Source organism: Dioscorea cayenensis, chromosome 14 (genome assembly GCF_009730915.1).
Source record: "Dioscorea cayenensis subsp. rotundata cultivar TDr96_F1 chromosome 14, TDr96_F1_v2_PseudoChromosome.rev07_lg8_w22 25.fasta, whole genome shotgun sequence".
Classification (NCBI taxonomy): domain Eukaryota; kingdom Viridiplantae; phylum Streptophyta; class Magnoliopsida; order Dioscoreales; family Dioscoreaceae; genus Dioscorea; species Dioscorea cayenensis.
This window is the reverse complement of record NC_052484.1, coordinates 4648021-4665255: the sequence shown is the minus strand read 5'-3', so window position 1 is coordinate 4665255 and position 17235 is coordinate 4648021. Positions and strand designations below refer to the sequence as shown.

The window sequence follows — 17235 nt, the reverse complement described above, 5'->3', positions numbered from 1 at the left end:
AATATTTAAATGATATTATCAATTGTTACATGATATTATATATAATTAAACGTTAACTAGCCAAATTAAATGATAACATAAAGGTATTAAACACTATTAGGTAATAGTTAAACACTATAATAAAACCTTTAAACAATATCATAAAAACTTTTACACTTACTCGTCTATAGAAGCGATTGAGGAAGATCCTCATCAACTCCTCGCTCGTATTTGTTAAAACGACTCGAGCCAACCCATTTCTTCTTCTTCGAATAAAAAGCTTTCCGAGCCGTCCGGTCTAATTTTTTTGATTGGCCTTGATCATCTCTCTCGTTGCTTTCGGTCGGGGTCTTGAGTAGCATCTTCCTTCGTTGCGGGGGACGATGGCGGCGATCAACCGCTGAACACATCCTTACATGGTTGTTCTTGTTGTGGGATTGTGTCCCGGCTTTGATGCTGGGGACGACGGCGGCGACGATCAACCGCAGACACATCCTTACATGGTTCTTGTTGTGGTGGGATTGTGTCCCCGCTTGGTCATGTGACTCGTCGTACCGGCCATGGCACTGCAGCAACGGATTTGACGATCTTCTCAACCGTGGCCATGACAACGACATCATTGGGAGACACACCCTTAACTTGTTCTTGATCTTCGTGGATTGTGTCCATCTTTGATGCCGCAATCTCGGCAGCCCGGTTCCACCGGTCGAGGATTTCATCGAGAGAGAGTCAGCGACCTTCTCAACAGTGCAACGGCCACATCATTTACGATGTCCTTCTCAACAACGATGATCGGCCCAGCCCGATGGTGTTGCTATTGTTTCATCGTCGGCCCAGCGGTGAGACGAGGCGTATTGTTCTCCCTCTTTTTCGCAAGTCTCTTTGAATGTGGCCGCCTTGGAATGACCTTCCCGATGATGTCGTCATCGTCAAATTCTGACGCCTCGTTCATCCCGGGTGCTTCAGTTCTTTGGAGGGATGGCGCAGCCGGTTGTGAACGTCCTTCCAGCGCCTCAACACGCGCGACAAGCCGAGGAAACTCGGTCATCAATATCCGCATGCTCGCATAAGAGTTCGCGGTGACATCTTCGCCTAATGTCACCGGGTGGGAGCTGCCACGGTCGGAGGGCTGCCATGGTCGGGGCCGCCACAATCGGGGGACCGTCGTTGTCGTGGCAGGGGGTTGTTGCAATCCGCGTGGTAGGGGGAGGGCTTCTCGGCCGAGGAATGCGTGCGGCGTGGTGGGGTGGAAGTAGGAGAACGGCGTCCAGCTAGCGCAGCGATAGAGGTCGCCTCTCATCCCGCCTTCGAGCAAGTGGTTCCCGGAGCAATGGCATCCATCCGTCGGGTTGGCCCCAACAAATATTTCTTCTTCGACGATTCACGGAACCAACTCGAGAAACTAACATATGTAAACCAAACAATTTCAGATAAATCATTTATTTTTAAACTATAAAAAAACTATATTTAAAGCAGTGTTTATATATTTAAACGTTATAGAATATAATTAAACGGAGAACAAAAATATTTAAATCAGTATGAAATAAGTTTTTAAACGGTAAATACTAAAGTTAAAGCGCTAAATAAAATGTTTAAACATTAAAGACTTATGTTAAACATTGTCCATGATTTATTACCTCTTTTCCATCGAGCGATGACAAGCTCGTTTCTCACCGTCACTTGCTTCCCGGTAAGTACTTTCACCGTAGCACGACATCCTTGGGATCTTGCTGAAAGCCCGACTTTCTTCCCCGTTCGGGTCACCAGTAAAACCGGGACGTTAAGCACGACCGAAAGCAACCCTTAATGTACCCTGTGTTGGTCTTCTTCCCAGCGCATCTATCTTGCACTCGGGCGGCTTCTTGTGGAATATCCTCCATAAGCCACTTGTGCGTCGCTCGCGCCCTATGCGTGATCGCCCCATGGTCGGTAGATCATCGACGTAATCAACGATCCAGCTCGGAACCCGAGCATGATGTATTTGGGAAGAGGGACTGCCCCCCATGAGGTACACCATCGGGAGTTTGACAAAAATTATCTTCTTCTCCCTCCGTCGAACAAGTTGCACCGGAGTGCTCTTGATGGAGTCTCGTGTCTCTCGTAGGTCTTTGATAGATACCGCCCTTCGAACACCGACCGGTTTTCTTCTTCCGAAAGACCACTGCGTCGCCATCGCAACGCGAGACCAAGAACGAGGGCCACATCTTGAGGTCTCAAACTCAGCGAGCTTTCCCCGATCCCTGAATTTATTGGTGCGACCATCGTACCTTTGCAAAAAGAGAATCAAGAAGGGCCCTCTCTTGGTATATAGCTTCCAGTTTCGATGAGCAGCGCAAAGCGGTGTCCTTGAATAATCTCCCAATGTCGAGGGGTCATGTTATCTTTCAATTCAGCTAAGGTCTCCACAACCGATGTCAAATAGCATCGCTCATTAACTAGGTTGACCGCCATAATCACAAGCTCGCGACAATAACAACACATTCAACATGCAGTGATTGACAAAAAGTTTAAGCGGAAATATAAGGTTTTTAAGCGGTAAACTCTCGATTATTAAAGCAGATGATATAAAATGTTAAAGCAGAGACCCATTTTTTAAACAGAGGCGAGAATACTTAAACAGAGAAAACAAATTTTTTAAAAGCTGTAACATCTCATTTCTTAAACGTCAACCTCCTTTGTAAAAGCAGCAACTATATCAAACGAAAAGGGGAAATGTACATTATAAATATTACACAAATCATAACAATCGAAAAAACTATTTCGATAGTGTATACATACGAAAATGCAAAACAAAACAAAACCCCAGCCGAGAAATCTCCCTGCAGACTAACAAAACCCCAACCGAGAAATCCCCCTGCAGACTTCAATATCTTCCAATAAAAAAGCAGAGCGAAAAACAAAAACCGAAAAAAATCTTTCTTTGTATGAGCAGTTAACATAAAACCATACTCAATACCTTAGATTGCAAAAGCTGATGAAATGCCAACTAGTTGCTGGGGGACTTCTCCTTCGAGATACCGGTGGAAAGGGAAAAACCCGATGAAATGCCAATTACGGGAGGCTTCGCAGTAGAGACAACTCGGAGACGACTGGAAATAGAAAAAGTCGAAGACGTGAGTTGAGAAAAAGCAAGTAAAAGGCTCCAATAAATTCGTCTCTAGGGATTACCCTACGGAAAACCGCCCACTTCCTCTCAAATCGCCGAGATGGCTGCAGCCACGACTCCCCATGCAAGGGCATTTTCGTCCAAAAAATTTGAAACTCACTCCGTTCACATCCGTTACAGGGTTTGGGGGTTTGAAAAACATAGAGTTTAAAAGGAGGGGGATTTTGGGGATTGCAAAACTAACGGGGTGTTTTTGGCAATTTTACAAACTTAAAGGGTTTTTTTGGCAATTTCCACTAAATATTATAACTATTTAATTTATAAATTCAACTAAAGTATTTTTTTTAAATGTTAAATCATTATAAAATCGAAAATTAATATGGGTTGTTTTGTTACTATTGTAACAAGGAAAATGAAAATGAATATATTTGATGTAACATAACTTGAAATATTATCTTAATATATTTCGTTTTTTTATCGCTATACAATGTGCTACATACTTTTTTTTAGCTCAAATATTATTTTTTTTTGAAATAAGTGGATAAACCATTTCAAATATTTTGAAATTTTTTTTTTAATTTTTTAAAATATGGGCGAACAGTTAGTTTTTTAAAAGATAGATAAACTATTCAATAAATCTGAACTTACAACATTCGGCAAGAACAGTAACGAAAAAATAAACACCCAACAATCTACTAGATGTAGAACACCAAAGAAGAAGCAGAGAAAAACAAAAGCAAAATACAAATGAGAAAAAACAGGCTTCCTCACAAACCCCACCACAAGACGAAACTCCTAACACATGCCCTGATACTGCACCTCAGCTCCCAAGTGATCATCACTTGACACAAGAGAGCAAGGCCCTAAGAACCCCAGATTGTGTCGGATAGTAGAAATGGAATCTGCAAATTTTCCTCTTGTACCTTCCACGGTGGCTGTGAACCAAGACAATAGCATATGATCAATTTTCACAATAATAGCATAAATAGGCAAAACATGAGTATTGAAAATGCAATCATTTCTTGCTAACCAAATATTCTACACACAAGCTTTTATAAATAGAACACCAAAATCCCCTTGTGAAGGTCTCAAGAGGAACCTCCAAGAATCCAACAAGTGCAACATAGAGTGAGGCGGCTCAGGCAACTATAGCAACCTCACAATATACTCTCAAACTTGTTTTGCGAAGCTGAACTTAATAAAGAGATGGTCAGCAGATTCCATTTTGGTGTAGCACATCACACAAGTGGCAATTGGTAGCCTGTTACATTGTCGCTTCTCTAGATTTTTCAGGGAGAGAATTTTGTTCTTCCCCACTAGCCAATTGAAGATGTTTATTTTTGTCACCATCAATTAATTTTGTATTAATTTAATCCTAGAAAAACATTCGAATGTTATTAAATATATATAAATAGAATTATATCAGAGCATACCATTCTCTAAACAATACATCCATCTCCATGTTCTCCGAAAAAGAACTAACTCTAAGAAACAAACACATGAATTTCACACCGAAAATTTATAATTAATTTTTTTTATAAATTAAATTGGAGTAAAACTTTCTTATCAATTTAACAAAATTAATACATAAGATTTTATAAATTCTGTCTAAAAATAAAATACACAAAAATGTTATAGAAAAAATTATAATTTTAAATTAATAATTGATTTATACTATTACACATCATTTAAATTATGTTATTTTATATAACAATATTTTTTATATAAATAATTTACTTTGAATGTTATTAATTTAAATTTATCTCAATAATAATAATAATAATAATAATAATAATAATAATAAACGGATTGAGAATAATATCGAATAGTGACTTCTGTTTTAATAATTTATGCTAATAATAGATCAACAACTATTTGTTGGTGAATGAGCTAAAACTTTTGTGGCAGCAGGTTTGTATTCTGACGATAGCCTATCTGACACATTTGTCCAAAGCTGAATTATTATTTTTTTGTCATAATAACTTTCCAGATATTTTCCAATCTATGAGGTGGTCATTTGTATCGGGAGACCATGACATCATCCACCATGGTGTTTTTGTCGGAAAGTCTAGCATGCTTATCCAATTTACAGCAATAGGAATTTTCTTCCACTATTCACACATGAAAGTCCATAAAAATTACAGGATTTTGTTGGCACTCTTAACAAATCTTTTAGTTTCTTTATTGCATTCTACCTTGTGTCTAATACAGTTGGAAATAGCCCAACGATTACAATAAAATCTATGAAATAACTAGATTAAAATTAAATACTAATAATGGAGAAAAAGTCTAACAGTTGTCTTTTCAATACTCGTATTTCCATATTGCTTTTTATTACTCTTAAAAGCTCGAACCTTAATTTTAATTTTACTTGAGTTCAAATTCTAATGCTAATTGGACTCAAAATTATAATGTGACTTCAAATAGCGTTCTGAGTTACACATTAAAATCATTATATTAAGTTAACTTGACAATTTAAAGTAAATCAATAAAAATTACTAATATAATAGTAGTGTAAGTGAATTTATATTATACTCATATGGCCAATCAAAACCCATTGGGACTAATTATCTTTTTCTTATAAAACTATTTAACTTATGAGATAAGGATTAAACACGTTTTTTACAAAAATAAATTATTTTACAAAATAAACAAATTTGATGCTTTTCCATAAACTAAGAACTTGATGTTTTCTCATAAAAACACTATAATTTTTTTTTTTTAAAAAAAAGCTCACAAAAACACTTCTGAAAAAACATATGTAGACATTAATTTCTATAAGTCGAGCATATTTTTTAAAAAACTTATTTTTTTAAAATTTTTTAAAAATTATACCAACAAAATAATGAGTGTCACTAAATGATTGATTTATTCTTACAATCATAAAGTTTCGATGGTATAAACAGTTTATAGTTATGGACTTTGACCATATTACAATGGTTAAGCATTGCTATATAGCAATATCTACACAAACAAAAGAATATGCATCAATAAATATCTAATTTATTGTTCCACTTATAAATCGTATAAATAGTCTACCGAATCGAATTTAAATATCACCATAGTAAATATCGAGTATATGACAATATTTGTACCAACAAAAGAAAGTGTTACCAAATATTTGATTTCTTTTAACAATTATAAAAATCCATTAATATAAATAGTTTATATCTACAAAGTTTGACTATCACTGTAGTTAAGAGTCAATATATAATAATTGTATCAATAAAAAATATATGTCAGTAAATACATAAATATATCAGGATATGGCAATTCCTTTATAGTGAACATGAGTGCATTCACAAGATTATTGAAATAGAATAAGAAAGTGGCTAGCATATTGCAGGAAGAACTTTTCATAGAAACTAGATGCATTAGACATTTTAAAAAAAAAAACACAAATAAAAAAAAAGTCAGTTTCAACAATTACAAAGATCAATAACAAATTCACCTAATCCTTATAAACATTAAAATTCTTCTCTATAGTTACCGATCTTCAGAAGAAAAAAAGGTACAAAAGACCATATTGTTGTAAATAAGTCTTTAAAAAATGGATAAGACAAAAATCAAGATGTGAAAGAAGTTTGAATGAATGAGAAGACAAAGATTTTAGGCAAGGCGTTTCCAGGAAAACTTTCTTTAGTATAGTTATTTCCCCACTAAATTGCAGATGCTTTTTAGGAAATACTAACCCCAGGATACAATACCTAATCAAAGAAACAAGATTGCTGCAACTCAATCTTGTTCCTCAACCAGAACCGGCCAATGAAAAAATCAGAAAACAATAAGGAGATTATTGAAGATCAGAGAGGAGATATTTTTTTTATGATCCTTTCCATTCTTGTACTTGACTATTTAAAAATCTCAAACGATGTTTATCCAACCGTTGAGTATGTGAAAAGACACCTTTTCCCGTTTCCTTTTCCGGTTCTTGGGATGTGTCAGAACAACGGCTACAAACACATCTTTTAAAAAAGAATTATTTTATCTCTTTATCTATTTATAACTATAAGGATAATAAGAAAATATATTTTTATAAAAACACCGAACAAAAGCATCTAATTATTATTAGATAATATTAATATATTTAGATAATATATAACAATCCCCCACTTATTATCTAATAATAAGATAAGTAATAGTAAAATAAATGATATTGGCTTTATATAATGCATGCCCCAAGGTGGACTAGGCCTTGAACCTTGGGTTGAGTATGATTAGATCACACCCGCATCATATATTGGTTCTTGATTCTGCAGTGACTGGGCATTAATATGGGCCTTGCGCTTATCCTGTTTAGCAAATGCGCTAGGGTCTTACCGATAACCCATAGGAAGCGGCCTCTCACTTCCCTATTTGCAAAGGCAAACTCATCAAGAGTGTCCACAACCGCTTTATCACTCCATTTAAAACTATGAGTCTGTTAAGAACATAAAGTTAATCCTTTCCATTGTGGATTAACAATGCATCTACAAGATATGAGATTTTATCATAAAATATTTATTTTATTTTATTTTTTTTATTTTATTTGTTTTTATTATACCCCACTATTCTTTAAATATATAAATACATTGGAAATGCAACCTCCTATTGACATTTCTCAGATAGATGCTTGACTAAAATTTCCTTGAACTCTTATGCACATGATTTTCAATTTAATTGACATCAATGTGATAGAGTTGACTTCAATCAAGTCTATCTTCTTTGATCGGTAATAATCCCATAACTCCCATGATTTTCTTAATCTTTTCACCTGATAATGTCTTAGTTAGGGGGTCAGCCAACATTTGATCAGTTGGTAGGTACTCTATAGTAACCTTACCTTTTTTAACAATACTTCTAACATGATTATATCTCATAGCAATGTGCTTGCTATTTTGTGGCATCCTCTTATTTTTAGTATTATAAATTGCGGCTTGATTGTCACAATATAATGTAATAGGTCCTTTTGTTATTTCAATAAAAGGAAAATTTATTATAAATCTCCTGATCCATAGAATATCTTTACTTGCAAGAGACATAGCAATAAATTCAGATTCCGCAGAAGATAAAAGCAACACATGATTGTCTTTTTGATGACCATGAAATTATTGATCCTCCTAAAGTAAATAACCAACCACTAATAGATTTAGATGTTGCTTTATCAGAAGCCCAATTTGCATCACTATAACATTCCAAGACAGTATTATCACATTTATAATGTAATCAATAATTTAAAGTATATTTTAAATATCTCATCTGTTTGTTAAGTTGGTTCCAATGATCAATATTAGGATTACTGGTGAATCTACTAAGTATTCTAACTGCACATGCAATATCAAGTCTTGTATAATTCATAACATACATTAAACTACCAATAATTTTAGCATACCTTTCTTGATTAATAGATGCACCATCATTTCTTAATAATGTAAGATGAGGCGTAGTAGGTGTTTTACTTGGTTTACAATCAAGATAGTTAAATTTTCTAAGTAACTTTTCAACATAGTGAGTTTGAGTCAAAATAAACTCATTATCTCTTCTAATCACTTTAACACCTAAAATGAAATCAACAGGACCTAAATCTTTTATATCAAAAGCTTGAGCCATAAAAGATTTTGTTTCATTTACACAATCAATATTTGAACCAAAGATAAGTAGATCATCAACATAAAGTGTAATTATAACTTTGTATTCATTAGTATTTTTAATGAAGATACAATTTTCTACTTTACTACTTAAAAAGCCAAACTTCTTAATTTCTTTCGTAAACTTTTTATACCATTGTCTAGGAGCTTGTTTAAGACCATACAAAGATTTTTTAAGTTTACATACTTTATGCTCTTCTCCTTTAATAATATATCCTTCAGGTTGATTTATATAGATTTCCTCATCTAATTCACTATTTAGAAAAGCTGTTTTGACATCCATCTGATGTACTTCTAGATTGTAAATAGAAGCTATAGCAAACATAGTTCTAATAAGAGTAATTTTTGTGACAAGGGAATAAGTTTCAAAATAGTCAATACCTTCTTTCTGAGTATAACCTTTAGCTACTAATCTAACTTTATATTTATTAATGCTCCCATCGGGGTTATATTTCTTCTTTAAAACCCATTTACTGCTAATAACTTTTGTGTTAGGAGGAATCTCTGTTAAAGTCCATGTATTATTCTTTTTTATTGAATCAATTTCATCATCCATGGCTTCTTTCCGTAAATGAGCATCTGACATAGACATTGCCTCTTTATATGTCTTAGGATCCTCTTCTGTTAAATATGTGAACATTCCAGGACCTAAGTCTTTTTCAATTTTCTGTCTTTTACTTCTCCTTAATTGGATGCCCGAAGGTTCAAAAATATCATCCTTATTTAGAATATTTGAATTATCATTATCACTAAAAGAATTTAAGATTTTTGAATTTGAAATATCTGAGTTTAATTCTAATTCATTAGATAAATCTTTATCTAATTCTAGCTTATCGGCATCTCTAATATTTAAATGTTCATAATAGATGGCATGTGGAGATTGAAAAACACTATTGGTTTGCAGATTAAGAAATCTGCAGGCTTTACTATGCATTGAATAACCTAAGAATATAGACTTGATAGCTTTACTGGCAAGTTTAGGTCTTTTTTGACTAGAATCAAGAACATATGCAATCCATCCCCATACTCTAAAATAACTAATATTAGGTTTTCAATTATTTGACAGCTCATATGGAGTTTTGTCAAAACCTTTATGTAAAATTGTATTCCTAATATAACATGCAGTATATAATGCTTCATCCCAATAGCAAAGAGGTAACTTAGAATGAATAATCATTGCATTTGCCATTTCTAGTAATGTTCTATTTTTTCTTTCTGCAACACCATTTTGAGGTGGTGAATTAGGTGCAGACAATTCTCTAACAATTCCACATGATTCAGAATATGATATAAATTCAGATGACATAAATTCTCCTCCTCTATCTGATCTTAATCTCTTCATCTTTTTACTAGTTTTATTTTCAATTTCTTCTTTAAAAATTTTAAATTTTGAGAGTGCGTCATCCTTAGATCTAAGTAGATAAATATAAGTAAATTTTGAAAAGTCATCAGTAAATGTAATAAAGTAACGTTTACCTCCTCTAGTTAGATGATCTTTATTATCACATAAATCAGTATGAATTAATTCTAATAAACATGATGATCTAGTAACAGACTTAAAAGGATTTTTGTAATTTTAGATTGAGCACAACATTCACACGTATGAGTAGATAAAATTGCAGAATTTTTAGGAACTAAATTATAGGATATCATACGTTGCATAGCATGAGAACCAATATGTCTTAATCTATAATGCCAAAAATTAAAATCATCAACAATATAAGTAGAATTAGAAGCTTTATTAATACTTAAAAGATACAGACTATCTTTGGCATATCCCTTTCCAACAAAAGGCCCCTTTTTTGAGATGATCACTTTTTGAGAATCAAACACAATTTTGAACCCATGATCATCAAGACTTTTAACATATACAAGGCTCCTTTCTCATCCCAGGAATATGTTGAACATTTTTTAAAATAAGAACCTTCCCAGAAGAAAGAGGAAGTTCTACTGTTCCAACACCCATTACTACAGAAGTGGAGGAATTCCCCATGAAGACAGTCTTCCCATCTGCAATTGCTTCATATGTTTTAAATACATTCCTGTGTGGAGTCACATGACATGTTGCTCCTGAGTCAAGCCACCAATTTTCATCTAAGTTGACCATGAGAACTTCATTAAGCATTGCAACCAAGTCTTTTCCTATCACATCAGCCTCCGGCTTTTTTGCTTTTCCTGAAATAGCATACCCTTGCTAAGTGAGCCAATTTGCCACATACAAAACATGGGCCTTTTTTCTTCTTGTTGCCATTTTGCTTGAAATCCTCTCTTCTTCTTTTGAAATTTGAAGGGCCTTTACCTTTCACAAACTTCTTCTTCATTGAATTTCCTTCAACAGTATGGACACTGTTCCTTTCTGTTTTGTCAGGTGCATCTCTATTTCTTGCCTCACTCTCAATTTGGATATGCTGAAGGAGTTGATCCAAATTCAAAGACTTCTTTTTGTCTTTTAAAATTTTTTGGTAGTCCTTCCATGAGGATGGGAGTTTCCCAATTATAGTGGTCACTTGGAAAGTCTCAGAAATAGATTCCCCAGCAGTGGCACATTGAGTGGCGATATCATTGAGTTCATTGACTTGATCAATGATAGGCTTAGTATCAACAAATTTAAAGTCAATGTACTTGTTCACTAGGAAAGATTTATTGCCTGCATCTTCATTAACATACCTGCATTTGAGTGATGTCCATAATTCACTGGCGGCTTTGTATAAGTGGAACACATTGAATAAGGAATTACTTATAGCATTCAAAATCATGAATCTGCACACGTAATCATCTTCAATCCATTTGCTTTGAGATAAGGTTTGAGATTCTGCATTTGGAGTTTGAATCTGAGAAGAGGACTGAGATGTGGCATCTTCAGTTTCAGTTGACTTTTCTTGAGGATAAGCAGTGGTGAGGACATAAACAACTTTTGCAACTGTTAACTGATAAATCATCTTCATGCTCCATCTTTTGTAGTTTAATCCATTGAATTTCTCGAGCCTTTCCACATCTTGAAGTTGAGGCTTTGTGGCAGTAGAATCCATGACGATATAACTATCCTAAACTTGTTGTAAATAAGTTTTTAAAAAAATGGATAAGACAAAAATCAAGATGTGAAAGAAGTTTGAATGAATGAGAAGACAAAGATTTTAGGCAAGGCGTTTCCAAGAAACTTTCTTTAGGATAGTTATTTACCCACTAAATTGCAGATGCTTTTTAGGAAACACTAACCCTAGGATACAATGCCTAATCAAAGAAACAAGATTGCTGCAACTCAATCTTGTTCCTCAAACAGAACCGGCCAATGAAAAAAATCAGAAAACAATAAGGAGATTATTGAAGATCAGAGAGGAGATTTTTTTATGATCTTTTCCATTCTTGTACTTGACTATTTAAAAGATCTCAAACGATATTTATCCAACCGTTGAGTATGTGAAAAGACACCTTTTCCCGTTTCCTTTTCGGGTTCTCGGGATGTGTCAGAACAACGGCTACAAACACATCTTTTAAAAAAGAATTATTTTATCACTTTATCTATTTATAACTATAAGGATAATAAGAAAATATATTTTATAAAAACACCGAACAAAAGTATCTAATTATTATTAGATAATATTAATATATTTACATAATATATAACACACACACACACACATATATATATATATATTATCTTGGCTATCGGTGTAGTTGTGGTGGAATCCATATCACTCATAATAAAATTAGGATTTGAGCTAAAAAAAAATCAAGTGTAAAAAACATAAATATTAAAAAACACAAGTATCCTAGATGAGACTTCGGAAGATAACACCAAAGGGAAAATAGAAGATTCCATGTCTACTGTCCGGCGTAGCCTTGAGTTCCTTGGCCAGAGGGGTCAGCTGTACAGGGAGGATCCTATTGCCGAGGAGGCACCAGGCACATCTAAGAGTTAGTTTGTCTGTTGGCTGGTTGGGTTTTGAAGAAACCCTTCTTTCCTCGGGTTGTCTGTTACTGTTATTTTTTTGTCTTTTGTAACCCCTGTATCACTGCTTGTGGTGTGTAGGGTTTGTTTCTCTCTGCTCTGTCCTTTGGACCCTGTTTGCTTGTTTTACTTTTCTAATTTAAGTCGTTTATCCATTTTTTTTTAAAAAAGTATGGGTATGAAGCCATGTTAGATTCAAATGATAATTGTTTTTCTAATTTAGAGAATTACACACAGCAGTCAAGGAAGATCACAGGATCTACACATGTAAAAACAAAAACAGGGAAGCTCAATTATTTTTCATGCCAGCTAGTTAGAGAACATATAGCATTTCGAGTATGCCTAACCCAAAGTTTTGGAATAAGAAAGAGATTGTTCTTCATTCTCACTGTCAATCCAGACTATTCACTCATGTCTAGTTCTTCAGTAACCATACCATCAGGCAATCTCCAATCAAACCTATATATAAGGTTTGCTAATGCAAGTTCAAGTGTGGAAACTGCAAATTGCATTCCTGGATGCACTCTGCTCCCTGAACCAAAAGGAATGTACTCAAAGTCTTGACCTTTAAAATCTATGGGATTATCAATAAATCTCTTAGCTTTAAAAGTTTCTGATGATTCCCAAATTGTAGGATAGCTTGCAATGGACCAATAATTAATGACAACCCTTGTTTAGCCAAAAGGAATGTACCCATGGGTATTTCATAGTGTTTTCTATTTGGCAGTGTTTCATGGATTCTCTTGGTGCCAATAATGGAGCTGGAGGATGGAGCCTTAGCACCTCTTTAATTACAGCTTTGAGTTAACTCATTTCTCTTATGTCCTCTTCTTTGACAATTGATTTGTCTTGTGTTATTCCTCTAACTTCATCCTGAAGTTTCTTCATCACTTGTGGATTCTTGACTAGTTCTGCCATGCTCCATTCTGGGACTATATATGTTGTATCTGTTCCAGCTGCAAACAAATCCTATTTACACAAAAAAATAATAAAAGTTTATTAGTCAGTCATATATATATATATATATATATATAATCCTCCAAATTAAAGCCACTTAGCAAAACACTGTTCTCATCTATCATCTCAAGAAACATCTTGTTCCAATCTTCTAGATTTGTTGAAGCCTTTCCCACTATCGCTCTGCAAAGCATATAATTAGAGAAGAAGTACAACATTTGGCTCATGTTCAAAGGCTCTGATGGAGTAGTAGAAGCTTGAGACATAATCTTATCCAACAAATGAACCACCACCTCCTCCCTTGCAGCTTGAAATAATTACACTATTCTCGTGCTGAAGAGATTGGTTGCAAATATCTTTCTGCCTCCAGTACTCACCATATGGTGAGAAAGCCATGTCCAAGCTTCCATAAAGCAAAATTTCAGTAGCTCTGAGAGTTGGTCTGCTTGCAAAGACAAGATCATGAGTTTTCAAGATCTCCTTAACCATTTGAGAAGATGAAACCACAAGAGTTGGAACTTGACCAAGTTGTAGAAGCATGAGAGGGCCATGCTTCTTTAAGAGCTCGTGAAGGAATTGTTGGGGTAAAAAGCCAAGTTGATGGAGGTTTCCAAATTCCAATAAAAGGCAGCTTCCATGATGTGGGTCACATCCTTTTTATTTTTAGATTTGTTTATTTACTAATATTTTCAAATTTATTATTTCAGTAACCATTTTCTTACCCTCTATAACTGTGAAATCTTTTTTATTATACTTGATCCCATAACCTCCTATTTGATCACACGATCTAATTCTTTTCCACATCCCACTATCACATGACGTTGAAAAAAAAAATTGAGACCAAGCCAATCTTCCACTTCTTGTTACGTGGTGACACAGGCAATGACGATGAGAAAACTTTCTCACCGAGCTAGAATTCTACTTTTAGTGTCAAGGTAGGTTGCTTGCATCCTTTGTATATTTATATATGTTTAGATCATGGTTCTTAGCAAATTTGTTGGTGAGTTGTTCCATGCAAGTAAACAAAGATCTATTAAATCTATTGGATCTAATTGTTTGCATCGCTACATGTGTAATGGGTCACAAACGTCAGATTTTTTTTACTTAACCTGTTAGATTTTTTTTACACCTAGTTTTTATCCTGTAAGAGCTATGGCCTACATAATAATTAATTTAATACATGATTTGTTGATGTCATTTAAATCATATCTATGACTAGCTTCTGTGTTAGCATCTTACTAGAAGTATTATGATTGTTTGTCATCATGTGTTGGATATTACTGTTTGGATATCATCATGCTTTTCCTTTGCTTTGAGCAGAAGATATCTTCATGAATAATTAGAGGCAAATTCTTATTATCACAGCAGAAGTATTAAATAAAAGGATATGATCTCCTACTTTCATTTGCATTAGTTTGCATTAGTTGTGGTTTGCATGCGAGAAGTCTTCAATTAGGTCCTATTAGGTGGTTCTGTTTGATCTCTATGGACATTGTAGGTTGGAAATGTGTACCCAAATTGAATGGTGACATGTTAGCTCTGCTTAGTAATCAGCGAATCGTTGATAACTTCCATTAGGAAGGGTGTTTTCTGCTAAATCTTTGTAGTAAGTCATGGTTGGCAAGGCGTTGGTAGTACCCTCATTAGCTATTTGAGAAAGCCTTTCTTTTGCTTTGGTACCCCTGAAAAACTTTAAATTTTTGGTAGGCCTAATTATTACTCCTTAATGTTAGGACCTACTGAGGAGTTCAATCTGATATAAGAATTTGAAAATTAAGCGAATACCAGGTAAGTAAAGCACATATAAATATTAGTATATGCATATATTTTTTTGACTCTAGCTAAACTATCACTTTAATTTATTCTCTTATTTATTTTTTATAATTACATTTTTGTTATTTATTCAGTTAGTTTATAATTTAATATTTATTAAATTTATAATATTTTTATTTATTTCTCATTTATATCACAAAATATATAGTTTATTGAATTCCTTTATATATATATATATATACATATATATATATATATTTGAATTATTTTAATTATGCATTTATTTGGAAATTGTATAATTTATCTATTCAAGTTTGGAATCAAATAACTGGCTCATGCGACTACTAAAGTTTTACTTGGCAAATTACTTTGTATTTTTCTCAATATGAACTTTGATAGATTGTTGTTTTGTGAACATGAAGTATTTTGACGAATAGTCCCCAATAAACTATGGACTAACCCCGTCACTGGGGGTTAAACATTGACTGTGTCGACATGTACTCTGATAAGGAACTATAGTTTCACACCATTCCGTCAGTGAAGAATAACTGCCTCTGATATTCTGGCTAAGGTTACCAAGGGTAAACAAATGAACTCTTAAATTTTTTGTTTTCAACATAGTTATTGGGAGACAAATATTGTATTTACCTGAAAAATTATGCTCTGTTACATGTTTTTGTTTGTTTCTGAATTGTGTTTTGATAATTGTTTTGCTATACCATATTACTGATTTTTTTATTATGAATTTTTGAGATTTTTATGATCCTTATTTTTTTAGTGGTTGTTTACTGTGCTGTTAAGCTCATAATCTTGTTATTGAATTTTTTTAGATCTGGAGTGAATAGTACAACCGACATCTTAGTAAGCTAGCGTGAGATTGTGTTCTTGATTTCTAAATTTGAGTTGTCATTCTGTCTGTATGAGTATTTGACTTATGTATAGAGCACAAGCTTTTATTTGAAGTTGGAATTTTGAACTATGTACTTTTCTGTTGTGTGACCAGTTTTGAGGCCTTGCATGTTTATTGTGCTATGTACTGTTGGTGTGCATCTATTTGTCAGCGCAGCGGGGGTCTTTTGAGATGGGTTTGGAGAGTGACACATGAAGGTGGTAGCTTAACAGATCTCTTATTAGAGAAGAATACTAGTTTGATGCAAAGTAGCGGTAGAGTTAGAGGAACAACGCATAGTAGAAAGCATTAATCATAGAAAGCGAAGATGGAGAGACCATGTGCGCACACTTCCTTCTTAATTACTAATCAGCCTTTAATGGGCAGGGATGCAACACTAACACTAAAGAACACAATAATACTACTCCCTCTGCTACTTTTTATTTGTCACAAATTCATATTCCTTTTTATCTGTTATTTTCTAACATCAAGAAGTATTTATTATTTTTTTAAAATTACTTTTAACACTATTTAATTCTCTTCTTGGAATTAAATATAAAAGAGAAATGTGAAGATATAAATTAGGGGTAATTTTGAAAAGATAACTAATTTTTTATAAAATTTTGTGAAATAACTAAATTTATTGCAATGTAAAATTCGGTTAACCACGTCAGATAAAAAAACGGAGGGAATACTATAAAACAGAGGACCCAACAATCGATGAGTGTGTATACATGTGATTCCAAAATCATTCAATAATGAGGGAGAGAATGGTAAACAAGAGTGAAGCGTTTAGAGATTATCATCCTTCTTTTAATTTACGGTTTTCCAACAAGACCAATCTAAATATTTTTAAATTTAAAAATTAAATTCATGGAATAATGATTAGCTCAACCATCAATATTAATTTATATATTGTAGAGATATGAAAAATAAATATAAATTTAAGAAAGTT

General features: G+C 33.7%; 1 protein-coding gene and 1 pseudogene across 1 annotated transcript; both read right to left on the bottom strand.

The window, feature by feature from the left end:
• Positions 1–10351: 10351 nt before the first annotated feature.
• On the bottom strand, positions 10352–11741 carry LOC120276045. Its single transcript, XM_039282788.1, has 3 exons — positions 11012–11741; positions 10637–10887; positions 10352–10399 (listed from the first exon to the last, which is right to left on the bottom strand). The coding sequence occupies exons 1-3, from the start codon at positions 11739–11741 to the stop codon at positions 10352–10354; spliced, it is 1029 nt and encodes a 342-aa protein (XP_039138722.1).
• Positions 11742–12954: 1213 nt separating this feature from the next.
• Positions 12955–14382, bottom strand: LOC120276044 (annotated as a pseudogene).
• Positions 14383–17235: the final 2853 nt, after the last annotated feature.

What these genes read in the sequence shown, in the direction of transcription:
- LOC120276045 (XM_039282788.1), bottom strand. Translation starts at nt 11,741, where the DNA reads ATGGATTCTACTGCCACAAAGCCTCAACTTCAAGATGTGGAAAGGCTC. An exon ending in GAAGAAGAAGTTTGTGAAAG is followed by an intron (nt 10,888 to 11,011) that starts GTAAAGGCCCTT and finishes ATGCTATTTCAG; the next exon opens with GAAAAGCAAAAAAGCCGGAG. An exon ending in TTCCTCTTTCTTCTGGGAAG is followed by an intron (nt 10,400 to 10,636) that starts GTTCTTATTTTA and finishes TTGGCATTATAG; the next exon opens with ATTAAGACATATTGGTTCTC.